Here is a 27,333-nt window from a genome sequence, read left to right on the forward strand (position 1 = left end):
ATCCAAATATAGTCAGTCAATCTGAACATTTTATGACAAGACATTATATATATATTATATATATCTCACACACACACACCTTTTTTATAGCTTGTATTAACAGAGCAATATTTGAAAAACTGAAGTCCTAGCAAATTAGCAATAAGAGAATGTATACAGTAGACAGCACATTCATCTCACCTGGACATCATGCAGCTGGTTATGGAAACGCTGGATAAGGTCATTCAATTCTTCATTTAGCTCTGATGTTAAGCTCAGTCCAGACACACTGCCAGTTGTCTCTGTAACAACTTCCAAGACTACAAAGAAAAAAAAAATTATTATATAACTTATGCACACACATTTTATATATAGAACCAAACACAGCCATGCAGCATACATACGCACACACACACTAATTCCACTAAGCACGATTTGTATCTCAAAGAAAAGCTTTTGGAATAATTTTTTAATTCTTCAGGTCAACGGCTGAGAAAATGAGTTAGTTTAACAACCAGAAAACAGATTTTCTGGAACGGATGCCCATTATTTCCATCAAAGGTTTACTTTAAAAGGAAATCTGTCATAAGAAACACAGAGGCTGCTATTATTGACTTTACATTCTGAATATGCTGCCTATGTAGTTGATATGCTGACCCTATTTTGATACACAGCACACAATATATATATATATATATATATATATATATATATATATATATATATATATATATATATATATATATATATATATATATATATATATATATATATATATATATATATATATATTATACAGTTGTGCTCATAAGTTTACATACCCTGGCAGAATTGCAGATTTCATGGCCATTTTTCTGAGAATATGAACAACAACACAAACAACATTTTTCCCTCATGGTTAGTGTTTGGCTGAAGCCATTTATTATCAATCAACTGTGTTTACTCTTTTTAAATTATAATGGCAAAAGAAACAACCCAAATGACCCTGATCAAAAGTTTACATACCCTGGTATAAAAACCCGAACTGTATAAAACAGGAAAGGGATATACAAAGATATCCAAGTAATTGAGAATGTCAGTGTTCAACTCTAATCAAGATGTGGAAAATGAGGGGTTCTGTTGAAACCAAATCATAGTCAGGTAGACAAACTAAAATATCAGCCACAACCAGCAGGAAAGTTGTTGGGGATGCAAAGAAAAAAAACACACAAAACTACAGATAAAATACAGGACTCTCTGAAAATGTGGTGTGGCTGTTTCAAGATGCACAATAAGGAGACACTTGAAGAAAGATGGGCTGCATGGTCGAGTCGCTAAAAGAAAGAAAATGCTACAAAGTACCCGGCTTACAATGCGCCAAACAGCACAGAGACAAGCCTCAAACCTTCTGGCACAAAGTCATTTGGAGTGATGAGACCAAAATTTTGCTTTTTGGCCACAACCATAAACGCTACATTTGGAGAGGAGTCAAAAAGGCCTATGATGAAAAGGTACACCATTCCTACTGCGAAACACGGAAGTAGATTGCTGATGTTTTTGGATGTGTGAGCTACAAAAAGGCACAGGAAATTTGGTCAAAATTGATGGCAAGTTGAATGCAGTATGTTAAAAAAATACTGGAGGAAAATTTACATTCATCAGCCAGGAAGCTGCTCATGAGACGTACTTGGACATTCAAATATGACAACGATCCAAAACACAAGGCCAAGTCAACCTGTCATTGGCTACAGCAGAATAAAGTGAAGGTTCTGGAGTTCTGAAGGTTCTGGAGTGGCCATCTCAGTCTCCTGACCTCAATATCATTGAGCCACTCTGGGGAGATCTCAAACATGCAGTTCATGCAAGACAGCCTAAGAATTTACAGGAACTGGAGGCTTTTACCAACTGAGAAGATAAAGAGCCTCATCCACAAATAACACAAAATACTTCAAGCTGGCATTGATGTTAGAGGGGGCAATACATGGTATTAAGAACTGGGGTATGTAAACTTTTGATCAGGGTCATTTGGTTAGTTTCTGTTGCCATTATGATTTAAAAAGAGTAAACAGTTGATTGACAATAAATGGCTGCAGTAAAACATTAACCATGAGAGAATTTTTTTTGGTGTTATTCATATTCTCTGTAAAACACCCAAGAAATCAAATTTTGCAAGGGTTTGTAAACTTATGAGCACAACTGTAAATATACATAAATATTCAAAACTTATTGTTGCCCGATACCCTGCGGCTGAATGTGAGTGATCGCATTCCTGCCATCTTGTGTGACAACTTGGGGAATAACCATTGAACTTCTGAGTCCCATTTAACAGGGACCTAAAGTTCTGGTAAGTGGCCAAAGAGTATTGGTGGTGGTACTTGTCACAGCACTTTTTCCCCGAAAGGGTGCGTGTTGAATTTACCACAGAGATTCTGCTGACACGTCTTGCATGCTCCTCTCCAGTCTGAGATTGGACACCTTATATGAACTTTAAGTTGTTTGGACTTAATATTTTTTCACAGACTTATTTAACAATTTAGAAGTAATTTATCAAGGTGAAGCTTTTTACGTTGATATAAAAAAAAAAATCATTATGGATTATGCTTTATGATACTGGGTATCAATTTGTATATTGATAAAATATATATGTTAATTTATATATCTATCACATTGTATGAAATTGGGGTTTATTAACACTATCAAGGTGTAGGCGATTATAATTTTGATTAATTCTTGATTGGATAATTGCACAAGTTTAATTTAGTCAATATTTAAAATTATTTATTTTCACGTATTAGCGCGGCTTTTTGTATATCGACATACATATATACCACCCGGTGAAGTACATCCTTGACAGAAATTAGAAAAACAATTCATAAAGACAATAAACTCAGAAGCTGGTCTACCTGGTTCAACAGGCAGGGCAGAACGAAAACTATCAACCTACAGGAACTATAAAAAGGGATGAACACAAGGGAGTCACTAAGGAAACACATAGCCTGAACTATAGTCAAAAGTAAAAAAAAGCTCATCAATAGGGAGGCTGAAAAGAGGGACCAAAGAACAACCTCTCGTTTGAGGAAGGCTTCAGGTCAAACGCTCACCTCACAAAGGCAATAGTGACAAGAAAAGTGCCTTAACCTACACTCACACTGGCAATTAAGATTGGTGTGAATTGTAGCAGCAGTTCCTTCTGATGTCAGCTGACCGATGCAGCTATTCGCAGTTCTCTGCACAGCCAGCTTTGCTGCTGGACGCACTTTGTGTGCTTCCTAAACAAAGAGAACTTTTGTTTTGAACCCACTGTGTCACAAGGGACCAAGGTGTCCGTTTATCAAGCAGTGGAAAATATCCGCTGCTCAGTTCTCTAGCATTCACAGAGGAGATCTCTTACTTCTGAGTGTCAGTTTATTTATGAAGCGGTGTGAAGCGATCTACAAACAGTGGAGAATGCCCTGTTAGGCCAGGTTGACACTGCTGCGGGGGGAGATCCGGATGTGATTCGCACCGCACTGCAGTGCAAATCACATCCGATCTCCGTAGCGATGCGAGTTCAGCCATACAGATAGTATGGCTGAATTCGCATCGCTCCCGCAGCAAACTCGCACGGGACCCTTTTTTTGGTCCGCAGCAGAATCGGATCGCATGGGTGTTCACACCATGCGATCCGATTCCTGTGCGAGTCTGCAGATTGCACTGCGATATGCGGACGGATCTGGGGGTGTCATTAACATTACATTGACACTCCCAGCCGTTCGCATAGGGCAGTGTGAACTGCCGGCGGGAGTCATGCGATGTGGGAAAACGCCGCGAATTCGCGGCGTTCCCGCATCGCTGTGGTGTGAACCCGACCTTACTGTAATCTCGTGAGACAGTGAGATTACAGTACCAGAAACTCACTGAAACACTCTGGTGTCTGTTTATCAAGCAGCGGTAAATTACCGCTGCTCAGTACAGGGACATTCTCATGGAAATTTCGCTTTAAGTGATGGTGACCCCAAGACATATTTGGCATGTCATTTCGTTTAGGGGGGGTGGGGGGGCAGATACCCAGTTTTTATGGGCACCGAGCTCCCACTTCCTCCCTGGGCTTCGTGGCGCTGGAAGTTCACTACTCCCACCTCCCTCCTTGCAATCTTCTGGGACACGTCACAGGTCCCAGAAGATTGCCCGACCATTCATAGCAAGCAGCATAGCCAGGCACCCACAGTTAGAATGTCAGCGCCTTGGAGAGAAGTGGGGCTTTGTGAGCCTGCATCGCTGGACAGGGGAGTGATTATTAAAAGTCAGCAGCTACATTTTTTATAGCAACTGGTGGTTGAATTAAAAAAATAAATAAAAAAAAAATAAAGTACTACTGTGTACCATCTCCCCAGACTGATTTGGCACAAGGTACAGAAGACCCCAAAGTGGCAGAGATAGGTTTGCTGCTCTGTGGCATGACACAGGAAGGTAGGTGGAAGAGGTGGAGCCAAAAGAGAAAGCTGGAAGAAGTCGTCAAGTCTATATTCTGAGAATGCCAACACTTTAGAAAGTGTGAGTCTTTATGTTAGTAGAGCAATATCTCCTGCTATGCTACTTTGTTCTGACAGAGGATCTTCTCCCTTTCATGACACACTAATCAAGGCTTGCAGACATTGCCTGCGAGTGCTCATCAGATGCCGGTCGGCTGCCATTTTCCAGCATGCCCATTTGGCAGAAGCCCAACATCAGGCCGGCTTCTGTCATACAGTGTGCTGTACACACTGAATGAATGTCGGCGGGTTTCCTTTCAACTGGCAGATACCTGCTGATGTTCGGCCCATGTGTACCAGCCTTAAGGTTTGTTGGCCTCATACATAAGTAAAGAAACAAAAAGCCCAGTAATCCTGCAATTAAAGCATCTCCACGCCCCATAGACAAGGGCCTAAAAGAGAGTGATATGGAAAGGTCTTTGCAGCAGTAGGGGTTCTAAGACTGAGCACAGGCTGGAGATAGCAGGTTGATCCTCAAGTTTCAGCGCAATGCACAACATGTCAATAAGAACCTAAACAGTCTACTAATTTTGTAGTAATGGCAGACTGACTGCTCAAGGAAAATTTCATCTGGAACAGAACAGAGCGACTCATGATGGCTCAGCGGGCAGACCAGGCACAGAAATAACAAGGCAAGACGCAGAAGAGTGCTTAAAGTGGAAATCTAGCCAGAAAATGTAGTCCTGCTTTATCACCTCAGGCTGGCCCTTTAACCAGTTGCCGACCGCCGCACGACGATGTACGTCGACAGCATGGCACGGGCAGGCATATTGGCGTACATGTACGTCCCTTGCCTCCCGCGGGTCGGGGGCCCGATCGGGCCCCCGCCCGGTGCCTGCGGCGGTCGGTTTTCGTCCGGGAGCGATCCGGGACGAGGGGGCGGCCATTCATTCATGGCCACCCCCTCGCGATCGCTCCCGACGAATAGGAATCCCCCGTGACATCACTTCCTCTCCTGTAATGTAAACACAGGAGAGGAAGTGATGTATTCTCTCCTCCGTGTCGGTATTTTTCGTTCCGACACGGAGGAGAGCGGATCGGTGAGTTGCACCAACACTCTACACACACAGTAGAACATGCCAGGCACACTCACACCCCCCCGATCACCCCCCCAATTACCCCTGCCCCCCAGTCACAGTGACACCAATGTCATTTTTTTTTTTTTTGCATTGGAGTCATTTGTGACTGTAATAACTGTTAGGGCAGTTAGGGTTAGCCCCCTTTAGTTCTAATGTACCCCCCTAACCCCCCCAATAAAGGTTTAACCCCGTGATCACCCCCCGTCGCCAGTGTCACTAAGGCTGGGTTCACATTGCAGCGGTTTATGAGAACGAATGTGATTCGCACCGCACTGCAGTGCAAATCACATCCGATCTCTGTGCGATTCGAGTTCAGCCATTCGCCGCACCCGCCACACCCGCCGCACCCGCCGCAAATTCGCACGGGACCCTTTTTTTGGCCCGCAGCAGAATCGGATCGCATGGGTGTTCACACCATGCGATCCGAGTTTGCAGATCGCACTGCGATATGCGAACTGATCTGGGGGTGTCAGTAACATTTCACTGACACTCCCAGCAGTCCGCATAGGGCAGTGTGAACTGCCGCCGGGAGGCATGCGATGCGGGAACCCGCCGCGGATTCGCGGCGTTTCCGCATCGCTCCAGTGTGAACCCAGCCTAATAAGCGATCATTTTTCTGATCGCCGTATTAGTGTCACAGGTGACGCTAGTTAGGCAGGTAGGTATTTAGGTTCGCCGCAGCTTTTTATAGCGCCAGGGACCCCCATATACTACTGCATAAAGCCCCCTGATTGCCCCCTAGTTAACCCTTTCACCAGTGATCACCATATAACTGTTACAGGTGACGCTGGTTGGTTAGTTATTTTTTTATAGTTTCAGGGCACCCGCCATTTATTACCTAATAAAGGTTTAACCCCCTGATCACCCGGCGGGTGTCATTTGTGACTAATAACTATTAGGGCAGTTAGGGTTAGCCCCCTTTAGTTCTAAGGTACCCCCCTAACCCCCCCAATAAAGGTTTAACCCCGTGATCACCCCCCGTCGCCAGTGTCACTAAGGCTGGGTTCACATTGCAGCGGTTTATGAGAACGGATGTGATTCGCACCGCACTGCAGTGCAAATCACATCCGATCTCTGTGCGATTCGAGTTCAGCTATACAGATAGTATGGCTGAATTCGTGTCGCACCCGCCGCACCCGCCGCAAACTCGCACGGGACCCTTTTTTTGGTCCGCAGCAGAATCGGATCGCATGGGTGTTCACACCATGCGATCCAAGTTTGCAGATCGCACTGCGATAATGCGAACTGATCTGGGGGTGTCATTAACATTTCACTGACACTCCCAGCAGTTCGCATAGGGCAGTGTGAACTGCCGCCGGGAGGCATGCGATGCGGGAACCCGCCGCGCATTTGTGGCGTTCCCGCATCGCTCCAGTGTGAACCCAGCCTAATAAGCGATCGTTTTTCTGATCGCCGTATTAGTGTCACAGGTGACGCTAGTTAGGCAGGTAGGTATTTAGGTTTGCCGCAGCTTTTTATAGCGCCAGGGACCCCCATATACTACCGCATAAAGCCCCCTGATTGCCCCTAGTTAACCCTTTCACCAGTGATCACCATATAACTGTTACAGGTGACGCTGGTTGGTTAGTTATTTTTTTATAGTTTCAGGGCACCCGCCATTTATTACCTAGTCTCACTAGTGTACCCCTAAATTTAGGGGTGTCTACTTTCCAAAATGGGGTCATTTGGGGGGGGTTTGTGCCATCTTGGCATTTTATGGCCTTCAAAACTGTAACGCCCTTAGAAAGCCTGAAGGCGGTGCTTGGTTTTCGGGGCCCCGTACGCGGCTAGGCTCCCAAAAAGTCCCACATATGTGGTATCCCCGTACTCAGGAGAAGCAGCAGAATTTATTTTGGGGTGTCATTTCACATATGCCCATAGCATGTGTGAGCAATATATCATTTAAAAAAAATTTTTTTGTCATTATTCAATCGCTTGAGGCAAAAAAATAAAATATTCAATGGGCTCAACATGCCACTTATCTATTTCCTCAGGGTGTCTACTTTCCAAAATGGGGTCATTTGGGGGGGTTTTGTACTGCCCTGCCATTTTAGCACCTCAAGAAATGAGATAGGCAGTCGTAAACTAAAAGCTGCGTAAATTCCAGAAAACGTACCTTAGTTTGTAGATGTGACAACTTTTGCGCAAACCAATAAATATACAATTATTGACTTTTTTTTTACCAAAGACATGTGGCTGAATACATTTTGGCCTAAATGTATGACTAAAATTGAGTTTATTGGATTTTTCTAATAACAAAAAGTAGAAAATATCATTTTTTTTCAAAATTTGCGGTCTTTTACGTTTATATCGCAAAAAATAAAAATCGCAGAGGCAATCAAATACCATCAAAAGAAAGCTCTATTTGTGGGAAGAAAAGGACGCAAATTTTGTTTGGGTACAACATTGCATGACCGCGCAATTACCAGTTAAAACAGCGCAGTGCCAAAGTGTAAAAAGACCTCTGGTCATTTACCAGCAAAATGGTCCGGTCTGAAAGTGGTTGAAAAACAAAGGGCCTATGTGGTTTAAAATCCAGTAATAAAATGTCTCACCCTGCTCTGCACAGGCTTGGTTGATCTCTATTTTTGGGCACTGTGCTGAATTTATAGAAACCGATCTGCTGACACCCTAAAGATTTACTGCTGTTCAGGAGCTTTGGGCTGAAGCAAAATGGCAGCCTCCAGAAAGAAGAAAATAGCAACAATGCTGGAGGCAATTTACAGCACACACTAATTTTGGTAGTATAATTATTACAGTGGAATGCATGAATCCTTGCTGCAGAACATTGTCAGTAGTGGTAACAGTAGTAGGAGTTAAATTGGGCTGGCCTTCAGTTTGCCAGTGTCCAAGCCTGTAGAATGCAGGACAATGCAAAGTTAAACTCTTCCTGTGACCCTGAGGCTGCATTCACAACTGAGCATAGCAAGAACTCAGATATATATATTTTTTGCCCGCATGGCTGAGTTGTTTTTCCTGTACGCTTTGTCAAACATTTTTGTAAACATCTAGGTTTACTAAAACTGGAGCATGAAAAATATGGTACAGCTGTACATAGTAGCCAATCTGCTTCTAACTTCACTTTGTTCCATTAAAAGAGAAATATGGGAATTTAACTTTTTTGGGGAATCCTACTAATCTAGGTGGAGAACCGAGCGATCACACACCGCCAATCACTCGGTTCTTAGAGATCCTGTCAGTCATCAGGCTCTCCGCGCTGCCCCCCACGCTTACTGGAGCACAGGGATGTGGGAGGGGATAGAGTGGCCATCTCAGGCTTTTAGAGGCTCACAGAGGCTGAGCCAGGAGCCAGTCCAGGCATGTGGGTGAACCCCAACCACACAGTTGCAATCTTTCCTAAGCATGGACCAGCTCTGATGACAGCTGACAATGGGTCACAGAAGTGCAGAAGAAACTGCACTCCTTTGATGCACAGGTGAATTACAGCCAAACAAGCTTTGGCTGTACTTCTCCTTTCAGTTTTGACAGAAAAAACTGGAAGTGGATTGGTTTCTCTGCAGAGATGCACCAGTTTTAGTAAATCAACCCCTAAGTGTGAATGGAAGCTCAATGAAGAAGAAAGAACTCTAATTAATTCTTCTGTGCAGTGTATGGAGTAGGTCAAGCCACTGACAGTAAATGTGATTGTACATTGCGTTCAGATTTTACTTTTTTTAATGCCTTACATTCTGTAAGGGAACTGGGAAGGAAATACCTCACTTGCTTAGATTAAGAAAAAAACGGTGCTTACCAGAGTCATCCATCACAGCGATTGCTTGTTCGGTCTTGTGTTGCAAGGCAAGAAGAGCTGCCTGCCTTCCCTTTAAGGCCCTGAGCTGCTCCTGCTGTTGAAGGATCCTTGTCAGCAATGCATGTTGTTTTTTCATATTTTTTAATTCTTCTTTGGCCTCTTGTTGAGGATCTAATGCCTGCAAATGAAACAGTAATTTACTATAAAAATCAAGTGACTCACATAACACTTTGCAAGTATTACATAAAAATCTAGCCCTCGTATGAAAAAATGTCTAGCAGAAATGTATTTCTATGAATTAGACGACACTTCGGTATGTTACTATGTACCTCACAATCTCAAAATGTAACAAACTATACATTTATATCCGACTTGACCGTATAAAATTACTCATAGGCAAAATCATACAGAATATGCAGTGCTGAGGGTTATTTTTGTATTAAACTATGCAATCAAAAGACACTTTAGCAGTTATTGCTTCACTTCTACAATGTACATGAGCATCATAAAATTTTGTAGATGGCTCTATTTAAAAAAATAAAATAAAAAAAAAACAAAAAGGAGAGAAGAATTTTTGACTTGCCAGTGAAAATACTCTCTTTAGAGAACAGTACAGGACACAGACTTCTCCCAATCCCAGCTAGCCACAATTTTGTGGAAAGCAAAACTGGACCATGTATCGAATAGATCAAGAAAATCTTGACAAAGAGAATCTTATAGCGCCTTACATGTAAAACTCATCAGATGAGGCTTGAATAGGCACCCAATCAAATTTATATGTGAAAACTAGGTGGAGGTCTGAGAAACAGATGCCTAATGTGGAAAATCTCATGAAGAACTAAAAGGTCTGTTGGAGTGCACCTCAACAGAGAAGACAGGAACCCAATCCTTTATGTCATAAGTTCTATGGATGAAATATCTATTCCACCTAGCAATGGTGGAGTAAGAAGTTCTTTTGTAACCTTTATAATAGCACAAAGAGGGAATCAGATTGCCTAAAAGGAAGCTGTAGCAGGGAGCTAGAGCTTCTCAGTGCGTTTTGTCAAGACAGTGGGTGTCCTCAGGAGGTTTCAAAGCAGGATATAAGGAGGGAAGGACAATGTCCTGGTTGAGGTTTAAGGAGGAAACCACCTTCCGGGGGAGGGGGTGGAAAGGTTTTAGGCCTCAAGACAACCTTGTCATTGCCCAAAACTAGGAAGGACTCTTACAGGATAATGTCAGAGACCCTCCACACAATGGTGACAGCAACAAGAAATGTGACCTTGGATGTAAGGCCAGAAGTTTTTCAGGTGTAATGGTAGACTTTGAGAAATCAGTTTAGGCCACTGTCCCTCAGAACCTGGGCTATGCTGTTAAAGCCAGCAAATTAGCAGACGGATGGTGGACTGGGCCCAGAGAGAGTACAAGTTTTTCCAAGTACCACATCACCTGGGCCAATTCAGTATGATGGTAATCACTGGACAATCCTTTCTTTATCCTGTGACTAAGTGGGAGAAGCTGAATTATCAGAAAAGTGTAGATCAGGTGGAATTTATCTCATAGTGTCCCTAGAGTGTTCACTGTGAAACCCAAGGATCCATGGACATGGCAACAAATTTGTTGACTAGGATCTTTTATCCCAGCTGCTTGCAGCTGTAAACCACTAAGGCTAGTGAGCGGCTCTCCAGTGGGTATTCAGCGTTAAGGAAATCTCAATGTATGGGGTTTTGCTTATCCAGTGAAGGAGCCTCTATAACCCAGGTGCTTACCAATTTTCAGTGGCCATCTCTGAAAAAGATAGCAGCAGGAATGCAGAAACATACTGCATGCATTCTCAGCAGAAGAGGTGGGTAGTTACCTCATCCTTCTGCGAATAATTCCAAACAGAAGAAAAAAAAAACGCCCTATTGAATACCGTTCACTAAAAACAGTCAAGAAAAAAAAAAAAAATAGCATGAGGTGCCACAATAAAATTATTAACACCCAAATCCTCTGCCTACTAAACCGCAGTGTGCCATGACTGGCAGATAGTGTTGATTAAAGCCAGGAACCAGATCCAATATACAGGGAAACTCCATCTTACCTTTTCCATAATACTAGACCTATTAAGATACAGACTTTGCTTGTCATGATAAGCAAAACCCTAAAAGGGGCCTTCAGGGTTGGGAAACCATATAATTGGACCAGTATAGCACTCTGAAGTTATCAAAAGTTACACTAAAATGCCCAGTAAATGTCCAGTGTACACAAAGATAATCACACACAAAGTACAAACTCAGGGATCTGTTATTAGACAACAAAGCTAACTACATCATGCCCGTGGCAATTTTTGATTTTAACAGTCTTCTAGTGGAAAGCTTTCAAAATCTATAAAAAAACACTCCTGGAACGGTAATAAAAGCCAAGCTGAGACGAGCCTAGTCAAATCTGGTGATCCATACTAGAATGACCACAGTTACTACCTTTCAAATCTATATATACACACACATACATACACACAAGCATACATATATCCTTAGCATAATAGCTCATCTGGACACAAGTCTTTAAATGCTTTATATGGGGTTTCTCAATGAAAAGGGAAATACTTTGTCATAGTTCATCTATACAGATATCCTGAAATGAAATAAAGGACCATCACATCTGAACTGAGAAACTAAAATCCAAGTTTTTCATCTGCAGCATTCACAGTAGCAGCCAATAAATAAAAGGTAGAAGTAACAGAGCATTCTTAAGCAAGGGGATCAGGGTTAGATTGTTCTACCACAATGTAAAACCTTTTCAACTTGCAGGAAGAATTTTGCACATTTACAAAGGAATATTTTGCCAGATGCGATTGATGGACTACTGAACTTTTAATTTGCCCATCCCACATTAAGAAATGCACTGAGTGAAAAATAAGTAACGTGGTTGAATTATTTTAAATTGTCTGTTAAATATATACCTTTGGCTGTAATCCGTACTGCAGAAGGCGAATGCTATGTGGCCGCAGTTCCCTGTCACTGACAGCTGGGCTTCCACCCTTACTTTGAGAAGAGGTAGAGATGCTGAATTCTGAAACTTTCATTTGTAAGCTGCCTAGATTGTCTTCAATGCAGGGCCGACTATGAGATATCTCCTTTGTTAAACGGTTAAATTTATTAGGATTTGCCACACAAAAGCATACGAAAACTGCATTTTTAAATACAAAATATAACTAATCGGGAGTATTAATCTCATTTCACCCTATTTGTGGTTTCCTGCTCATCTTATCACACAGCAAGCACTTGCCTCAAGTGTCGGGTAAAAAAATATATAGTGATTCCAACTAATGCAAGTCAAGGTAATATGGTCTTAACGAGAGAAAAAAATAGAAGGGAAGTATTGAGTATAACGTTTGGCCTTTCCTTCTAAAAATGCTAGTTGCCTTACTGCCATGCTGAACGTCTTGCTTTATTATCTTCAAGGAGGTATTAAATCCAAGGCAAACCTTGCATATTTTGCTGCTTACCAGTTATTAGAGGTAATGGCTGTATCAGTTTTCTTTTTTAAGCTCTCCTATTTTCATCTAGTGTTCAAGCCAGTATGTGTTTTTCAAATGAACAAAGTCTCTTGCATAAGGCCCCTTTCACATTGGGGGTGTTTTTCAGGCGCTACAGTGCTAAAAATAGCACCTGAAAAACTCTGCCTCCTTTCACTCCAGTGAGAAAGCCGGAGGACACAGCAGGACTCATGAGCGCGCCCACACAGGTGCCCCCAGGGAAAGTGGCTCTCCATGGGGGCAGTCGAAGAGGAGCCAGGAGCACTGCTGGGGCACCTCAGAATTAGAGGATCGGGACTGTTCTTTGCAAAAAACTCTTGCATAGAGCAGGTATAACAGGTTTGGAAGAAAAAAAAAAAAAAAGAGAAACGTTACCGTCACTAAGGACATTTCCAAAAGCTGACCAATTCAATTAAAAGAAAAAGGATATACATATTTTCTGCCAGTGGTGCTCCATAGTATACCAGCATTAATGGGGGAGCACTACCCGTTTTAGTTTCTAGCACAAAAGTTCTGTGAAATGATTAGTAATTAATTGCATAAAAATGCACTGCATGTTTATGAACTTGTGTGAATGTTTTTATTAAAAAATACTGCAGCTGCTTTCAGATCTCTAACTAAAAAATGCTTGTAAAATCCATGTGAATGAAGCCTTGCATGCTGTATTCATTTGTGATCCAGGCAAAACTTAAGGCCCGTACACACGGTCGGACTTTTTGACAACAAACATGCAAATTAGCTGTTTTGGAGCAACATCCGACTGTGTGTACGCTCCACCGGACAAACTTTTTCTGTTTTCATCGGACTTTTGTTGGCTGTGCGAACGGACAAACTTTCTGGCAACAAAAGTCCGATGGAGCAAAGTCCGACCGTGTGTACGCAAAAGCATCGGACTTTTGTACAAGGTACAAACACGCATGCTCAGAACCAATGCAAAAGAGACTACAATACAGAAGTTGACCAAAGGTGGCGCTGGAGTCATTGAACGTCCTCTTTTGAAGCGGCGTCAGTACGTTGTGACGTCATTACGTTCGTGTTTGTTGTCAAAAAGTCCGACCGTGTGTATGCAATACAAACTTGTGGACCACGCCCTTTGTACAAAAGTCCACGGAAAAGTTTGTACAAAGTCCGACCGTGTGTATGAGGCTTTAGTTGCGTTTATTTTGAGTGTATTAGAACGCACAGTAAATTCTAGCCCAGAGAATGTAATCCGAAATTAACATTGTAGGCATTTAATATACTGACCGGCAACGCAAAATTTACGGGTTTTTACTTTTCTGAACTACACACAGGGCATGCTTCATGCTTTTGTGTACTGGCACACTGAAAACAGTTGTCAACATTTACATTGGGGTGGGGGGGACACACACCACAAGCACACATATGAAAAACAAACTGGGAGCCTGACAAATTGCATGCATACATGAGGGTAAATAATGGTAGGGTGTGTACACAAAAGGCAAACGGTCATGAAAAAAATAAAAATAAATAAAAAAAGTCCTGACGAAGCTCTGGGAGGTACAAAACATATGTAGACAGGCTTGCATAGGAATGGACCCCCCACCCTGATGCACTGTATCCTTAGCCATCTGAGAGGTACCCAGCACGAGACCCAATGGTATTACATGAACGGAGACTGTTGGAGTGTTGGTCTTGCTGCTAGCTCTCCGGAGCGAATGGACTATTCCTATACGCTACTCACTGCACAGGTGAATTGGCTTACTGCCCATTGCAGAGCTTATTATTGGAACAACGCATTTGCAGGACCTACACAGGATAACCATCTGCCTTGTACCGTTTGCCTGACCCATGGCACAGTTGACTCCATTACATTCACCCAGCTGCCTTGGTGATCTTAATCATGGGGAGGCTTGCCATCATCACAATAATATCCAGTTGTCATTTGAGGAAGCAGAACTGTGAGTACCTCCATTTACATTACCAATCATATCTGCAGCTACTATGGGATACCGTAGTGTCGAGACCCATCTATACACTGGCTGGATTGGATGCATTTATCGGTGTTTCCTTGTAACACCGTTTGGCTGTCTTCATCTAGCGAGTACTCCACCTGATTAACCTCTGGGCGATACTGTGCGGCATATTTAGTGGTTTATCACCAGTGAATGAGGGATAGCCCTCATCAACAAGCATACTATTCACATTCCGATCCCTTGTTATACTAATATCACCAGGACTACATGAATCCTCCTTACCCACCTAGGCGAGACTAGGCATGGTATATAGGGATCATTTATACAGAGGGGGCCACCACCCAGTGGGATAGGTTTTTCAGAGGATTTTCTGACATGGATTAGGCTACTGCATTCGCCCAATGTGGCTAGAAGGTGCAGAGCCTTCTACTCAGGTATCTAAGAAATTACGTTTTTGTAGATACCCTAGGGTAGTAGGGTAGGGCTTGTATTCAGTGTAGTTATCAGGGTTACCATCCTTAGGGGGGTTACCACACAGTCTCATGGCTCCAGCATTGGAACAATTAGATGAGGGATAATAGCGTGCAGGGGAAGAGAGGGGATGGAAATGGGATTGTTTTTGTACATGTGTTTTGGTGGGTGGGAAGTTAGATTTTTTTTCATGGGGGACTGTGGGATTTTGTAGGGGAGGCAACAGTATTTTTGAGAGCTGTTTTTGTGGTTCTAACTTTTTATTCACTAAATCTTGGAGGCGCTAACCCATGGGTGTGCATATTCTTTTATTTTTATGACAAGCACACACATGCCTAAAAACGCTGCAATTTTAGGCATCAGTGTGCAAGAGGCCTAAATAAAGGGTTAGTAAACTTCTGAATGTGATTTTTACCTAGAAGGAAGCTTATAATAAAAGCTTACTTGTAGATGAAAGAAAATATCTCCTAAACGTTGACTGTTTAGAGCAGTGTTTCTCAACTCCGGTCCTCAAGACGCCCCAACAGGTCATGTTTTCAGGATTTCCCTCAGATGAAAGGGCTGTGGTAATTACTAAAGCAGTGAAACTGATCAAATTACCTGTGCAAAATAATGGAGAGCCTGAAAACATGACCTGTTGGGGCGCCTTGAGGACTGGAGTTGAGAAACTGGTTTAGGGGAACTTTTAGTGAGCAGCAGCCAGTGATGTCACCAGTGCATGCCCCCTGAAGGAATGACATACCTGTGCCGCTCCTTCAGAGCACTGTGTTGCGGCTGAGACTCCTGCATGCATGTGTGGGAGTAACGCCATCGCAGCTCTTCCATTCAGGCTGCCGAAGCACACAAAACCAGGTTAGGATGGAAGCCCTATTAGTAGTGATAGTGCAGCACTGGAGGGAGTCATTAAAAGGCAAGTCTTTCATAATGTGCTAGTATGTGATGCATACTAGCACATTAGTCAATTGCCTTACAGGGGATTTTCTTTTTTCCAAAAAGCCAGAGTTTACTACAGAATTAAGCACTGGATGGTATGCGAAAATTGATCAAAAACAAAAGCTATATTTTATCAATATTTGGGATTTGAAAACGATGTATCCTGTGACTCATCAGAATCTCTCCCATTCACAGATCTTATTACAGGAAGTGAAAGCAATGAAAGAATGTTCCACAGTAGGGGGACAAAGGCAAAACCATCAACAACACAGCCTTGAAATCCCCAAGAGAAAATCTCCTCCAATACACAGAGGGGGAAAAAAAAAAAAGTGTACCTCTAGTCACCACATGCAACCCAGCAGGCATCAAAAAGTTAATCAAAGATTTACAACCCATTATAACAGAGGATGAAACTGAAAGGGATATTTCAACAACCCCCATTATTGGCTTTCAGACAACCACCCAACCTCAGGACACAAACTAATCAGCAGGAAACTTCACTCTGATTATGAAGTCACAAATAATGGAAGCAAGTCTTGCAATAAAATACTCTGAAAACTATGCAACCAGATCAATCTATCCAAAAGTGTTACACACACAAATGGGACCTTCAATATCATGGGATCTTACAACTGTACCTCCAGTAATGTGTACCTCATCCAATGCAAAAGGTGCAGCAAAGGATCTTATTATGTTGGTGAAACAGGACAGAAGTTACAAGCAAGGATGAATTTGCACAGACATACCATCAAGGAACATAAAGAAGACAGTTTGTGCACACTCATCACTTTTCACAACCGGACCACACTATCGAAGACCTCAATGTTTTAGTTCTTAAAGGGAATTTCAGCACTATCCAGGAAAGGAAAATGTTTGAACTAAGAATGATAATTCTTTTTGACAAAAAATAGCAGCATGAATTTAGATATTGGTTTCCTTACAGGCAGGGGCTGCATTGGCAACTATCATGTTGGATAAAATATTCATACTGGAATAAGTATTGCACTTCCGCTCAGCACTCTAACATAACTCTTTTCTACCATCCCACAGGTATGTGTCAGCTCACAACTTCCACCTTTAATTGAAACTGGGATCATCTTGCTAGTTCTGTGTATGTGCTTTTGGTGATCTATGCTGCTGTCAAATTCTTTAACTCGGTCCATATCAGAATGATGTTTATTTAACTTTCTTATTGTCTCATTATACCTAAATTTAGGAGCTGTTCTTATCTTTACGTCACTGACCTTTTCTGCTCTCTTGCTGTGTATTGTAGCGAGCCTTGATTCCGTTCATTCCGTTAGTCATGTGTTCCTCCTATGCAATCCTGACTAATTAATTGGCAATACCCCCACCCAAATTCACTATTAATTCAGGCCTTACCTAGGGGATGCCCAGGCAGGGGTTGCATTGGCAACTATCATCTTGGATAAAGTATTCATATTGGATTAAGTATTGCACTTCCGCTCAGCACTTCAGTGATTGCACAAAGCAAAAATACACAACAGACTTCTGCAGAACATTAAACAGACTACAGATGACCTGATTCTCCAAACTTTTTCTTCTCTCATGCACTCTCTACTTTTCCTTCCCACGGTTGCATCCTCTCTGCTTAAATTCTCACTCCTTCAGCCACCTTCTCCCCCCCCCACAGCTATATATATATGAAGATATTTCCCTAAATTCTGGACCACAATCATGTACTTTCGGCCAACAAACCCGGCACAACCCATCCTCTGCTAGCAGCCGCAATCCACACAATCCCATTTCTATTCCTCTTAAGCCTAGAGCTAGCCTATCCTTCTCCTGTGCCCTTTGGAATGCCCGCTCTGTTTGTAACAAACTCACCACCGTCCATGACCTATTTATCACTAACTCCCTGAACCTATTTGCAATTACTGAGAATTGGATTCAAGAATCTGACATTCCTTCTCCCGCTTCTCTCTCCTATGGTGGCCTCCTGTGGACTCACTCTCCCAGGCCTAGTGGACGGAAAGGAGGTGGTGTTGGAATCCTCCTATCCCCTCAAAGCACTTTTCAGGTTCTTCATCCACCCCCTCTCTAAATTTGAAGCGCACTGTATTCACTTATTTTCTCCAGTTTCATTGAGAGTTGCTCTATAGGCCCCCTGGACCGGTATCAAACTTCCTTGACGACTTCTCCGCCTGGCTACCCTACTTTCTCTCCTCTGAAATTCCAACAATCATTCTTGGTGACTTCAAAATCCCTGTTAATCTTAACACTCCTGCTACTTCTAAGCTGCTGAGCCTAACCTCCTCTTTTGATCTAAAACAATGGACAAGTGCTTCCACTCAATCTGTTGGCAACTGCCTTGACCTTATCTTCTCCTACCTATGCACTCCGCACACCCTCTCCAATATTCCTTTGCCTCTATCTGATCACCACCTTATTAGTTTCAATCTCTCCTTGTCTGCCTCCTCCTTGCCTTCCAACTACCAAACTATTACCCGTAGAAACCTTCGCCATCTTAACCCTTCTCTCTGCTATAGATTGTCTCTACAACAAAATCTCATCCTTGTCCTGCCCCAACTTGGCTACTTTGGTCTACAACAGTTCACTGTCATCCACCCTGGATACCTTGGCCCCCCCTTACTACGCACAGAATCAGGCCACGACCACTACAAGCCTGGCAGACAGACAATACCAGAAGCTTCAAAAAACGTAGCCGTGCTCTTGAGTGTCTGTGGCGTAAAACTAAGTCACAGCAAGATTTCAGCCAATTTAAATCTGCCCTCCAAAAATACCATTCCTGCTTGCACGCTGCCAAACAGACCTACTTTATGACTCTCATTAACACCCTCTCACGCAGTCCCCGTCAACTCTTTTCTACCTTTACCACTACTTCGTCCTCCATTACCCCCACCCACTAACTTACTCACTGCCCAGGAGATTGCTTATCAGTTCAAAAATAAGATTGAGACTATTCGTCTCGAGATCTCCGCTCTACAGACATCTCCCTCACCTTACACTCCTTGTCCTCCTGCACAATCAATACTTTCCTCTTTTGACCCAGCTACTATAGAGGAAGTCACTAAACTTTTTTCTAATGCCCACCTAACCTCCTGCCCCCCTGGACCCTGTTCCTTCTCAAATACTACGGTCACCATCTGACTCAATCCTATACTCCTTAACATATATTCAACCTCTCTCTCTCTCTACTGGCATCTTCCCCAACCCTCTAAAACATGCACTAGTCACTCCCATACCAAAAAAGGCCTCAGACCCCACCAATCTTAACAACTTAAGACCCATCTCTTTACTCCCTTTTGCCACCAAACTCCTTAAACATTTAGTCTACAACCGACTGAGCAACCACCTCATTGAAAATAACCTTCTTGATTCTCTTCAGTCTGGATTTCGCCCACAGCACTCCACAGAAACTGCCCTCCTAAAACTCACAAACAACTTACTAACAGCCAAAACCAACGGTCATTATTCCATCCTCTTACTCTTGGACCTTTCGGCTGCCTTTGATACAGTTCACCACCCCCTCCTCCTCAAAAAACTCAATTTGCTTGGTCTCCATGACTGCACTCTCCGTTGGTTTGAATCTTACCTATCTCATCGCACCTTCAGTGTCACTTACAACTCCACTTCCTCTTCTACAACTCACCTTTCCGTTGGGGTCCCCCAAGGTTCTGTCCTTGGACCTCTACTATTCTCAATCTACACGTCCTCCCTGGGCCAGCTGATAGCCTCCCATGGCTTTCACTGCCATTTATATGTTGATGACACCCAAATCTCTCTGCCCCTCAGCTCACCCCATCAATCTCCTCACGCATCACTGATCTGCTAACAGACATATCAGCCTGGATGTCACACCACTTCCTCAAACTTAATCTATCTAAAACCGAGCTCTTAATATTTCCTCCCCCATGTGCCCCTTCGCCTGACTTCTGTGTCAAGATCAATGGCACATCTATCAGTCCGTCCCCACATGCCAGGGTGCTAGGGGTAACCTTAGACTCCGAACTGTCCTTTCAGGCCCACATACAAGCCATGTCCAAATCATGCCGCCTTAACCTACGAAACATTTCCAGATTACGCCCCTTTTTAACTAATGACACCACCAAGCTTATAATTCACTCCCTGGTCATCTCTCGCCTCGACTACTGCAACTCCCTCCTCATTGGATTACCTTTACATAGACTAACCCCCCTTCAGTCCATAATGAATGCCGCTGCCAGACTCATCCACCTTACCAGCCATTCAGTGTCCTCCACCCCTCTCTGCCAATCCCTCCACTGGCTTCCACTCACCCAACAAATAAAATTCACAGTACTAACAATAGTTTACAAAGCCATCTATAACTCTGCCCCTAGTTACATCACTAACCTAGTCCCAAAATACCAACCAAGCTGCTCTCTTCGGTCATCCCAAGACCTCCTGCTCTCTAGCTCCCTTGTCACCTCCTCCCATGCTCGCCTCCAGGATTTCTCCAGAGCTTCGCCCATCCTTTGGAACTCCCTACCCCAATCTGTCCGACTGTGCCCTAATCTATCCATCTTTAGATGATCCCTGAAAACCCTTCTCTTCAAAAGAAGCCTATCCTGCTTCTAACACTGTTTTACTTCCTCCATCAGCTCATCCCCCACAGCTATTACCTTTTGTATCAATTGCCCCTTCCTTTTTAGATTGTAAGCTCTAACGAGCAGGGCCCTCTGATTCCTCTTGTACCAAATTGTAATGTAACTGTAATGTCTGCCCTCATGTTGTAAAGCGCTGAGCAAACTGTTGGCGCTATATAAAACCTGTTACAATATTAATACTAATAATAAAGGTTTACGACCCCCTCTGACTAGCATCCCCCCCCCCCCCCCCTGCCATTCTATAGCTCTCCCTCTGTCTTATCTCCCAACTCTGCTGCTATCTTTATTACCATAGATTTGTGTTTCTCTTTTTTTCTCTCTCCTTCCCCTCAGATATTTTTTTTTTGTCTTTTTAACATTCTGCTTAAAAATCAGACTCAGTACTGCTTGGACCTTGAAGAAGGGGACATATCCAGAAAGCATGTCCTGAAACATTGTAAAAAAATAATCACAGACATTACTCAATGTTCCCTGGCACAGTAGGGGGAAGAAGAGTAGGGGGCTGGTCGTATGGAACCTTTTCACAGCAGCCTCACAGAGGAACCAAAGCTATTAAGTCCCTGCAGTGACAATTTCTACAGAATCCAGCTGCCAGCACAATGGATGACATGCTTCATTACAGGCAGGTTAGCTCATTAACCACTACCAAATGAAGCCAATTCTGGCATGTCTCTCCTACATGTAAAAATAACAATTTTTGCTAGAAAACAACTACGCCAAACATATTTTTAGCAGAGACCCTATGGAATAAAATGGCAATCTATGCAATATGTCACACGGTATTTGCACAGCATTTTTTTTTTTTCAAACGTGATATTTATGGGAGTAAAAAAATAAAAATAAAAAACTGTATTTACCCCAATTATTTTGCATTAGTGAAAAATGTTATGCCAAGTAAATGGATACCCAACATGTCAAGCTTTAAAACTGTGCCAAACTTCGGTACTTAAAATCTCCATAGGCTATGCTTAACTTTTTTGCAGGTTACCAGTTTAGAGTTACAAAGGCAGTCTTGTGCTAGAATGATCAGTCTCACATTTGCGGTAATAATTCACGTTTGGTTTGAACGCAGTTTACATATGTGGGCGCGACTTGCGTATGTGTGCAAGTATGAGTGGATGAGTGAAAATTAAAAAAGTTTAATTTTAAATTGTTTTTTACACTTTCCCTATAATTTAATAATTACATCCCTTGTTACAGGAATAGGGCATGATGGGTCCTCTTGACGGGAGAGACCTGGAGTCTAAGTCCCCACATCTCTCTATGCTGGAAAGCCAGAGATGGGAAAAAATTAAAAATAAAGATCTTAAGCTTTCCAGCAAAAAACAAAAACAAAAAAACAAAACAAAAAAAAAAAAAAAAAAAAAAAAAAAAACAGTGTTTACATCTGCCAGAGCTGGAAGTGATCTCATGACATCGCTTACAGCCTCCGAGGGTCAGTTAGATGGCCAGGAATCAACTGGACCCTGGCCAGTTCTATGGTAAGCCATCTGGATTTCTTCTCCAGCTCTGATCACATGGGAGAGATCAGAGAAGCATCGGAGGGTGGTGAGGGGAGGGACATCCCCAGCCACTTCCTGTAAAGGCAATCATGCAGGCTAAAAGATGGCTTTTACATAGGAGGGAATCACCGGCTGAAAAAAAACCCCAAAAAACAATTTTTTTTACTACTAAACTTCAGCTTAAAGCGGGAGTCCGCCGGGACTCCGCGTTTAAAAAAAAAAAAAAAAAAAGCCAGCAGCTACAAATACTGCAGCTGCTGACTTTTAAAATAGTGACACTTACCTGTCCAGCGCGCCCGGAATGTCGGCACCCGAAGCCGATCTCTAGATCGTCTCTCGGGTCCTGCCGCCGCCATCTTGGGTATGGGAATCAGGAAATGGAGCCTTTCGGCTTCATTTCCCGGTTCCCTACTGTGCATGCGCGAGTTGCGCTGCGCAATAAGGACGGTCCCCGCTGCCTCTGGGATCTGTGTGTTTCCCAACAGGCAGCAGGGCACTTGCGGAAAGGGGCGGGCACTTGCGGAAAGGGGCGTAATCTACGCCCCTTTCCGCAGAGAGCTATCCCAGAAGTGGGTGCAGATACCTGTACTGTACAGGTATCTGCACCCCCCTCCCCCCTGAAAGGTGCCAATTGTGGCGCCGGAGGGGGGGGGAGGGTTCTGATGAGCGGAAGGTCCACTTAAGGGTGGACCTCCGCTTTAAGGACTCATGCACACTGGGTTTTATAAGCATCTTGGGTTTTTTTTTTTTTTTTTTTTTTTTTACCTCTAGTGGCGCAACACCACCTGTAACTGGCAGGTATTTGCCCACACCCCAGAAAACAAAGATATGATTTCAAATATTTTTTTTATGACAATTTAAAACAGTTTGATATTTATTATCTATTTTTACCCTGTACTCCAAAGGCTATTTTTTATTTTTATTTTTTAACATCCGACCAGCAGCAGAGGACTAAAAGCTTCTCCTGCTTATGTTTCCATGGAATCAGGCTAGGAAAGAGCTGGGTCATATGACAGCTGTATATCAGTTAGGAAAAAGGTGCTTTTTTTTTTTTTTTAGTTAAATTATTCCAGTGCCATTATCCATACAAAGAAATAGAAGGGATAATGTAAATTAACCAACTCAATACAGGGCACTTTCACCCCCTTCCTGCCCAGGCCATTCTTTAGCACTGTCGTACTTTGAATGACAATTACGCATTCATGCAACACTGTACCTAAATCAATTTTTAAATCATTTTCTTCACACAGATTTCTTTTGGTAGCATTTAACCACTGCTGTGTTTTTTTTTTTTACTAAAAGAGCAAAAATTTTGAATAAAAGTAGCTTGTTTCCATTATTATTTGCTAAATTTTAATCTTTCTTCATTAATTTAGGCAAAAAGTTTTTTTTCATTATTTTTTTATTTAATACACTGTGACCACAGCAAGACAATTTTACCATAGTAACATTGTACTTCACTAGAGAAGACAACAGGATTTTTTCTGTGGACACAGCAGGTGACAGATAATGGTAGCACAGGAGTCAAGTTCCAGGAGGACGTTATACCAAAGTCCTACCCAAGCTGTAATTTTGCATTAGGCCAGACGGGAAGTGGTTCAACGAAACCTTAACAAAAATCTGAGATTAGCATGTATGTATTTGATCAAATGTGTGCTACATTTTACATCTTGGACAAGGTTTCTGAACTCCTGTGTAATTATTATTGCAGATACTTATATAGCGCTGTCAATTTAAGCAACGCTTTACATATACACTGTACATTCACATCAGTACCTACCGTCAAGGAGCTTACAATCTAAGGTCCCTAAGTCACAGTCATACATACTAGGGCCAATTTAGACAGAAGCCAATTAACCTACTAGCATGTCTTTGAAGTGTGGGAGGAAATCGGAGTACTCGGCGGAATCCAACGCAGGCACAGGGAGAACATGCAAACTCCAGGCAGGTAGTGCAGTGGTTGGGATTCGAACCAGTGACCCTTTTTACTGCTACCCGGTTTCCCCTAAAATAAGACCTAGCGTGATTGTCGACGATGGCTGCAATATAAGCCCTACCCCCCAAATAAGCCCTGGTTAAAGTCCTTCTATGTCTTATTCTCAGGGTAGGGCTTATTTTTGGGGAAAGAGGGTGGGGTTTATTTGGGGGTTAGGGCTTATATTGCAGCCATCACCGACACTCAGGCTAGGTCTTATTTTAGGGGAAACAGGGTAGGTGAAAGTGCTAACCACTGTGTGTAATCAATGTCAAATTAGTTTTATCAAGTTTAACAAATTCAGGGGAAGTATATTATATGGTCAACTGTATAGTAATAATTACTAATGAATTTTTTTCTAAAAATGCTATGGAGTATGACAAACCTTCCACTTGAACACACATCTAAACTGAACGGGCTTACATACTTAAAAAGGAACCAGGTGGTTGAAAAAGGTGCTTACCGTGGTATCTGAAGCCTCAGACTGCACATCAATGTTTAGTGATGTGCTCTCAGCTACAGAACCTGATCCCATTGCTGAATCTATAGTGCGGGTATCCTCCTCATTTTCACTAGCCTGAAATATGGTATTAGTATAAAAGATTGAAGAAACAGTCAAGAGACAAAGTACACTTTTTTCAAACTTCTTTAGACATGTAACATGCAGTCAGTAAAAGTCAGACTTACAAGCATTTTTTGAAGAAATGTAAGGTAACACTTTTCCAGGGATTTTAGATGGCCAATTAAGTTTGACAAGCGTTCCACATTTGTAGAGCTTTCTTTATTCTCAACAAGGTCATCTCTCATAAAACTGGCCTTAGCAATATAGTTGCGAATCTGTACAAGTCTACTCACAACCTATAGAAAAAGGCATGAACGGTAACTACCAGATGAGGAACTTCTGAATGGCTTCTATTTTATTTGTGTCCACTAGGCACATAATGAGAACAAAAGAACAAATAGATTTTTAGAGTAATACTAATTTGGGATAAATAAAATAATTAGATGGTAGAATTAGTCTTTTTACAGTCTTGTAATTACAGATTTCCCCAAATCACATGCACACAGTAAAGCCAAGTACACCGAATGTTAGGCAACATCGGCCGGTTTAATAGAACTCGGCGGCTCATGTGCAAAAACTAGTAGTGTGTACTAGGCTTTAGACTGGCAATACAACACTTAACAGCCACCTTAATGGGTACACCTGTTCAATTGCTTAGTAACACAAATTGCTAATCAGTCAGCCATTCACACGGCAGCGACTCAATGCATTTAGGCATCTAGACGTGCTGAAGACAACTTTCTAATGTTCAAATCGTGCATTAGAATGTGGAAGAAAGGGGGTTCAAGTGACTTTGAACGTGGCAAGGGTTGTTGGTGTCAAACGGGCTGGTCTGAGCATTTCAAAAACTGCTGATCTACTGGAATTTTCATGCACAACCATCTCTAGCTACTTCAGCCCCGGAAGAATTTACCCCCTTCCTGACCAGAGCACTTTTTGGGATTCTCCACTGTGTCGCTTTAACTGACAATTGAGAGGTCGTGCGACGTTGCACCCAAATAAAATTGTCGTCCTTTCCCCACAAATAGAACTTTCTTTTGGTGGTATTTGATCACCACTGTGGTTTTTATTTTGAGCGCTACAAAAAAAAATAATAATAATAATAATAATAAGGGAGTATTGTTTACCTTTTTGCTATAATAAATATACCCCAAAAATATATATAAAAAAAATTGCAATAAGAGTATATTGGTTTGAGCAAAAGCTATAGCATCTAAATAGGGGAGTTTTATGGCATTTTTATTATTATTTTATTTTTTTAGTAGTAATGGTGATCTGCGATTTTTATCTTGACTGCAACATTATGGCGGACACTTTTGACACTATTTTGGGACCAGTCATTTGTACAGCGATCAGTGCTATAAAAATGCACCGATTACTGTGCAAATGACACTGGCAGGGAAGGGGTTAAACACAAAGGGGCGATCAAGGGGTTAAGTATGTCCTAGGGAGTGATTCTAACTATGGGGGGGGGGGGGGTGGGCAACTACTCACATGACAGGGATCACTGCTCCCAATCACAGGAAGCAGTGATCTCTGTATTGTCACTAGGCAGAACAGGGAAATGCCTTGTTTAGCTAGGCATCTCATGGCTGTTCCGCTCCGTGACACGATTACGGGCACCCGGTGGACAGAGTCCACAGGACCCACGGTCACGGAGCACGTGGCGGGCCCACAATGCTGCATCTTAAAGGGAACATACCTGTATGCCCATTTGCCTAGCCATACCATTGTGCCAATATATATTGTCGTACGCTGGTCGGCATGTGGCTAGGATTTAACTGAAAATATCCAGTGAGCAGCAGTTGTGTGGACAACAATGCCTTGCTAATGTCAGAGAACAAGGAGACGATAGAAAGGCAATCACAAATCAAATAACCACTCGCTACAAATCGCACAGTCTCACCAAAATTGGACAATAGAAAATTTCAAAAACGCTGCCTAGTCAGATTAGTCAATTTCAGCCACGATATTCAGATGGCAGGGTCAGAATTTAGGGCAAAGAAAGGAAAGCATGGATCCATCCTGTCTTGTATCAACGAAACAGTCTGGTAGTGGTGGTGTAATGGTGTGCAGGTTATTTTCTTGGCACACTTTGGCTCCCTTTGTACCAATTAACCATTGTTTAAAATGCGACGGCCTACCCGAGTACTGTTAATGACCATGTCCATCCCTTTATGACCATGGGGTATCCATCTTCTGATGGCTACTTCCAGCAGGGTAATGCACCATGTCACAAAGCTCAAAAACCCCACAATGGGGTATGGAATGGAATTGGGACTATACGGTACCCACCAGGGGATAATATAAAGAATGAAAATAATGTAAGAAAAAAAAAAAAAAAAGTTGCAAAATGTATTATGACAATATATAAAAAGCCCTCCCTTTCTTTTTTTACAAAAAAAAGGAGGAAAAAACACATTTTAGCAACACTGTCAGAATAAAAAGTCCCACAGTAGTTTCAACGCGAGTACAAAAGGGGTAAGCGCCATGTACGTAAAGTACAACTGAGCGGACATAAAAATCCCAACAAGTTTTAGCAAATTGTCTT

The 27,333-nt window shown here is 42.5% G+C and overlaps 1 protein-coding gene across 9 annotated transcripts in view; it reads right to left on the bottom strand.

Moving 5' to 3' along the window:
• Nucleotides 1-27,333, bottom strand: part of PCM1 (pericentriolar material 1) — a 223,456-nt gene that overhangs the window by 138,281 nt on the left and 57,842 nt on the right. For 7 of the 9 annotated variants that reach the window (XM_077477374.1, XM_077477375.1, XM_077477379.1 and 4 more), the window contains 4 exons: nt 24,908-25,078; nt 24,684-24,797; nt 9,300-9,477; nt 181-299 (listed from right to left, as the gene is read on the bottom strand). In XM_077477374.1, coding sequence (XP_077333500.1) covers nt 181-299; nt 9,300-9,477; nt 24,684-24,797; nt 24,908-25,078 — 582 coding nt within the window. The remainder of the gene's footprint in view (nt 1-180; nt 300-9,299; nt 9,478-24,683; nt 24,798-24,907; nt 25,079-27,333) is intronic. The other 2 variants (XM_077477380.1, XM_077477381.1) reach the window with 2 other exon arrangements.

This window comes from Lithobates pipiens, unplaced genomic scaffold (assembly GCF_037356315.1).
Source record: "Lithobates pipiens isolate NorthernLeopardFrog02 unplaced genomic scaffold, aLitPip1_a1.2 Scaffold_13, whole genome shotgun sequence".
Lineage (NCBI taxonomy): Eukaryota > Metazoa > Chordata > Amphibia > Anura > Ranidae > Lithobates > Lithobates pipiens.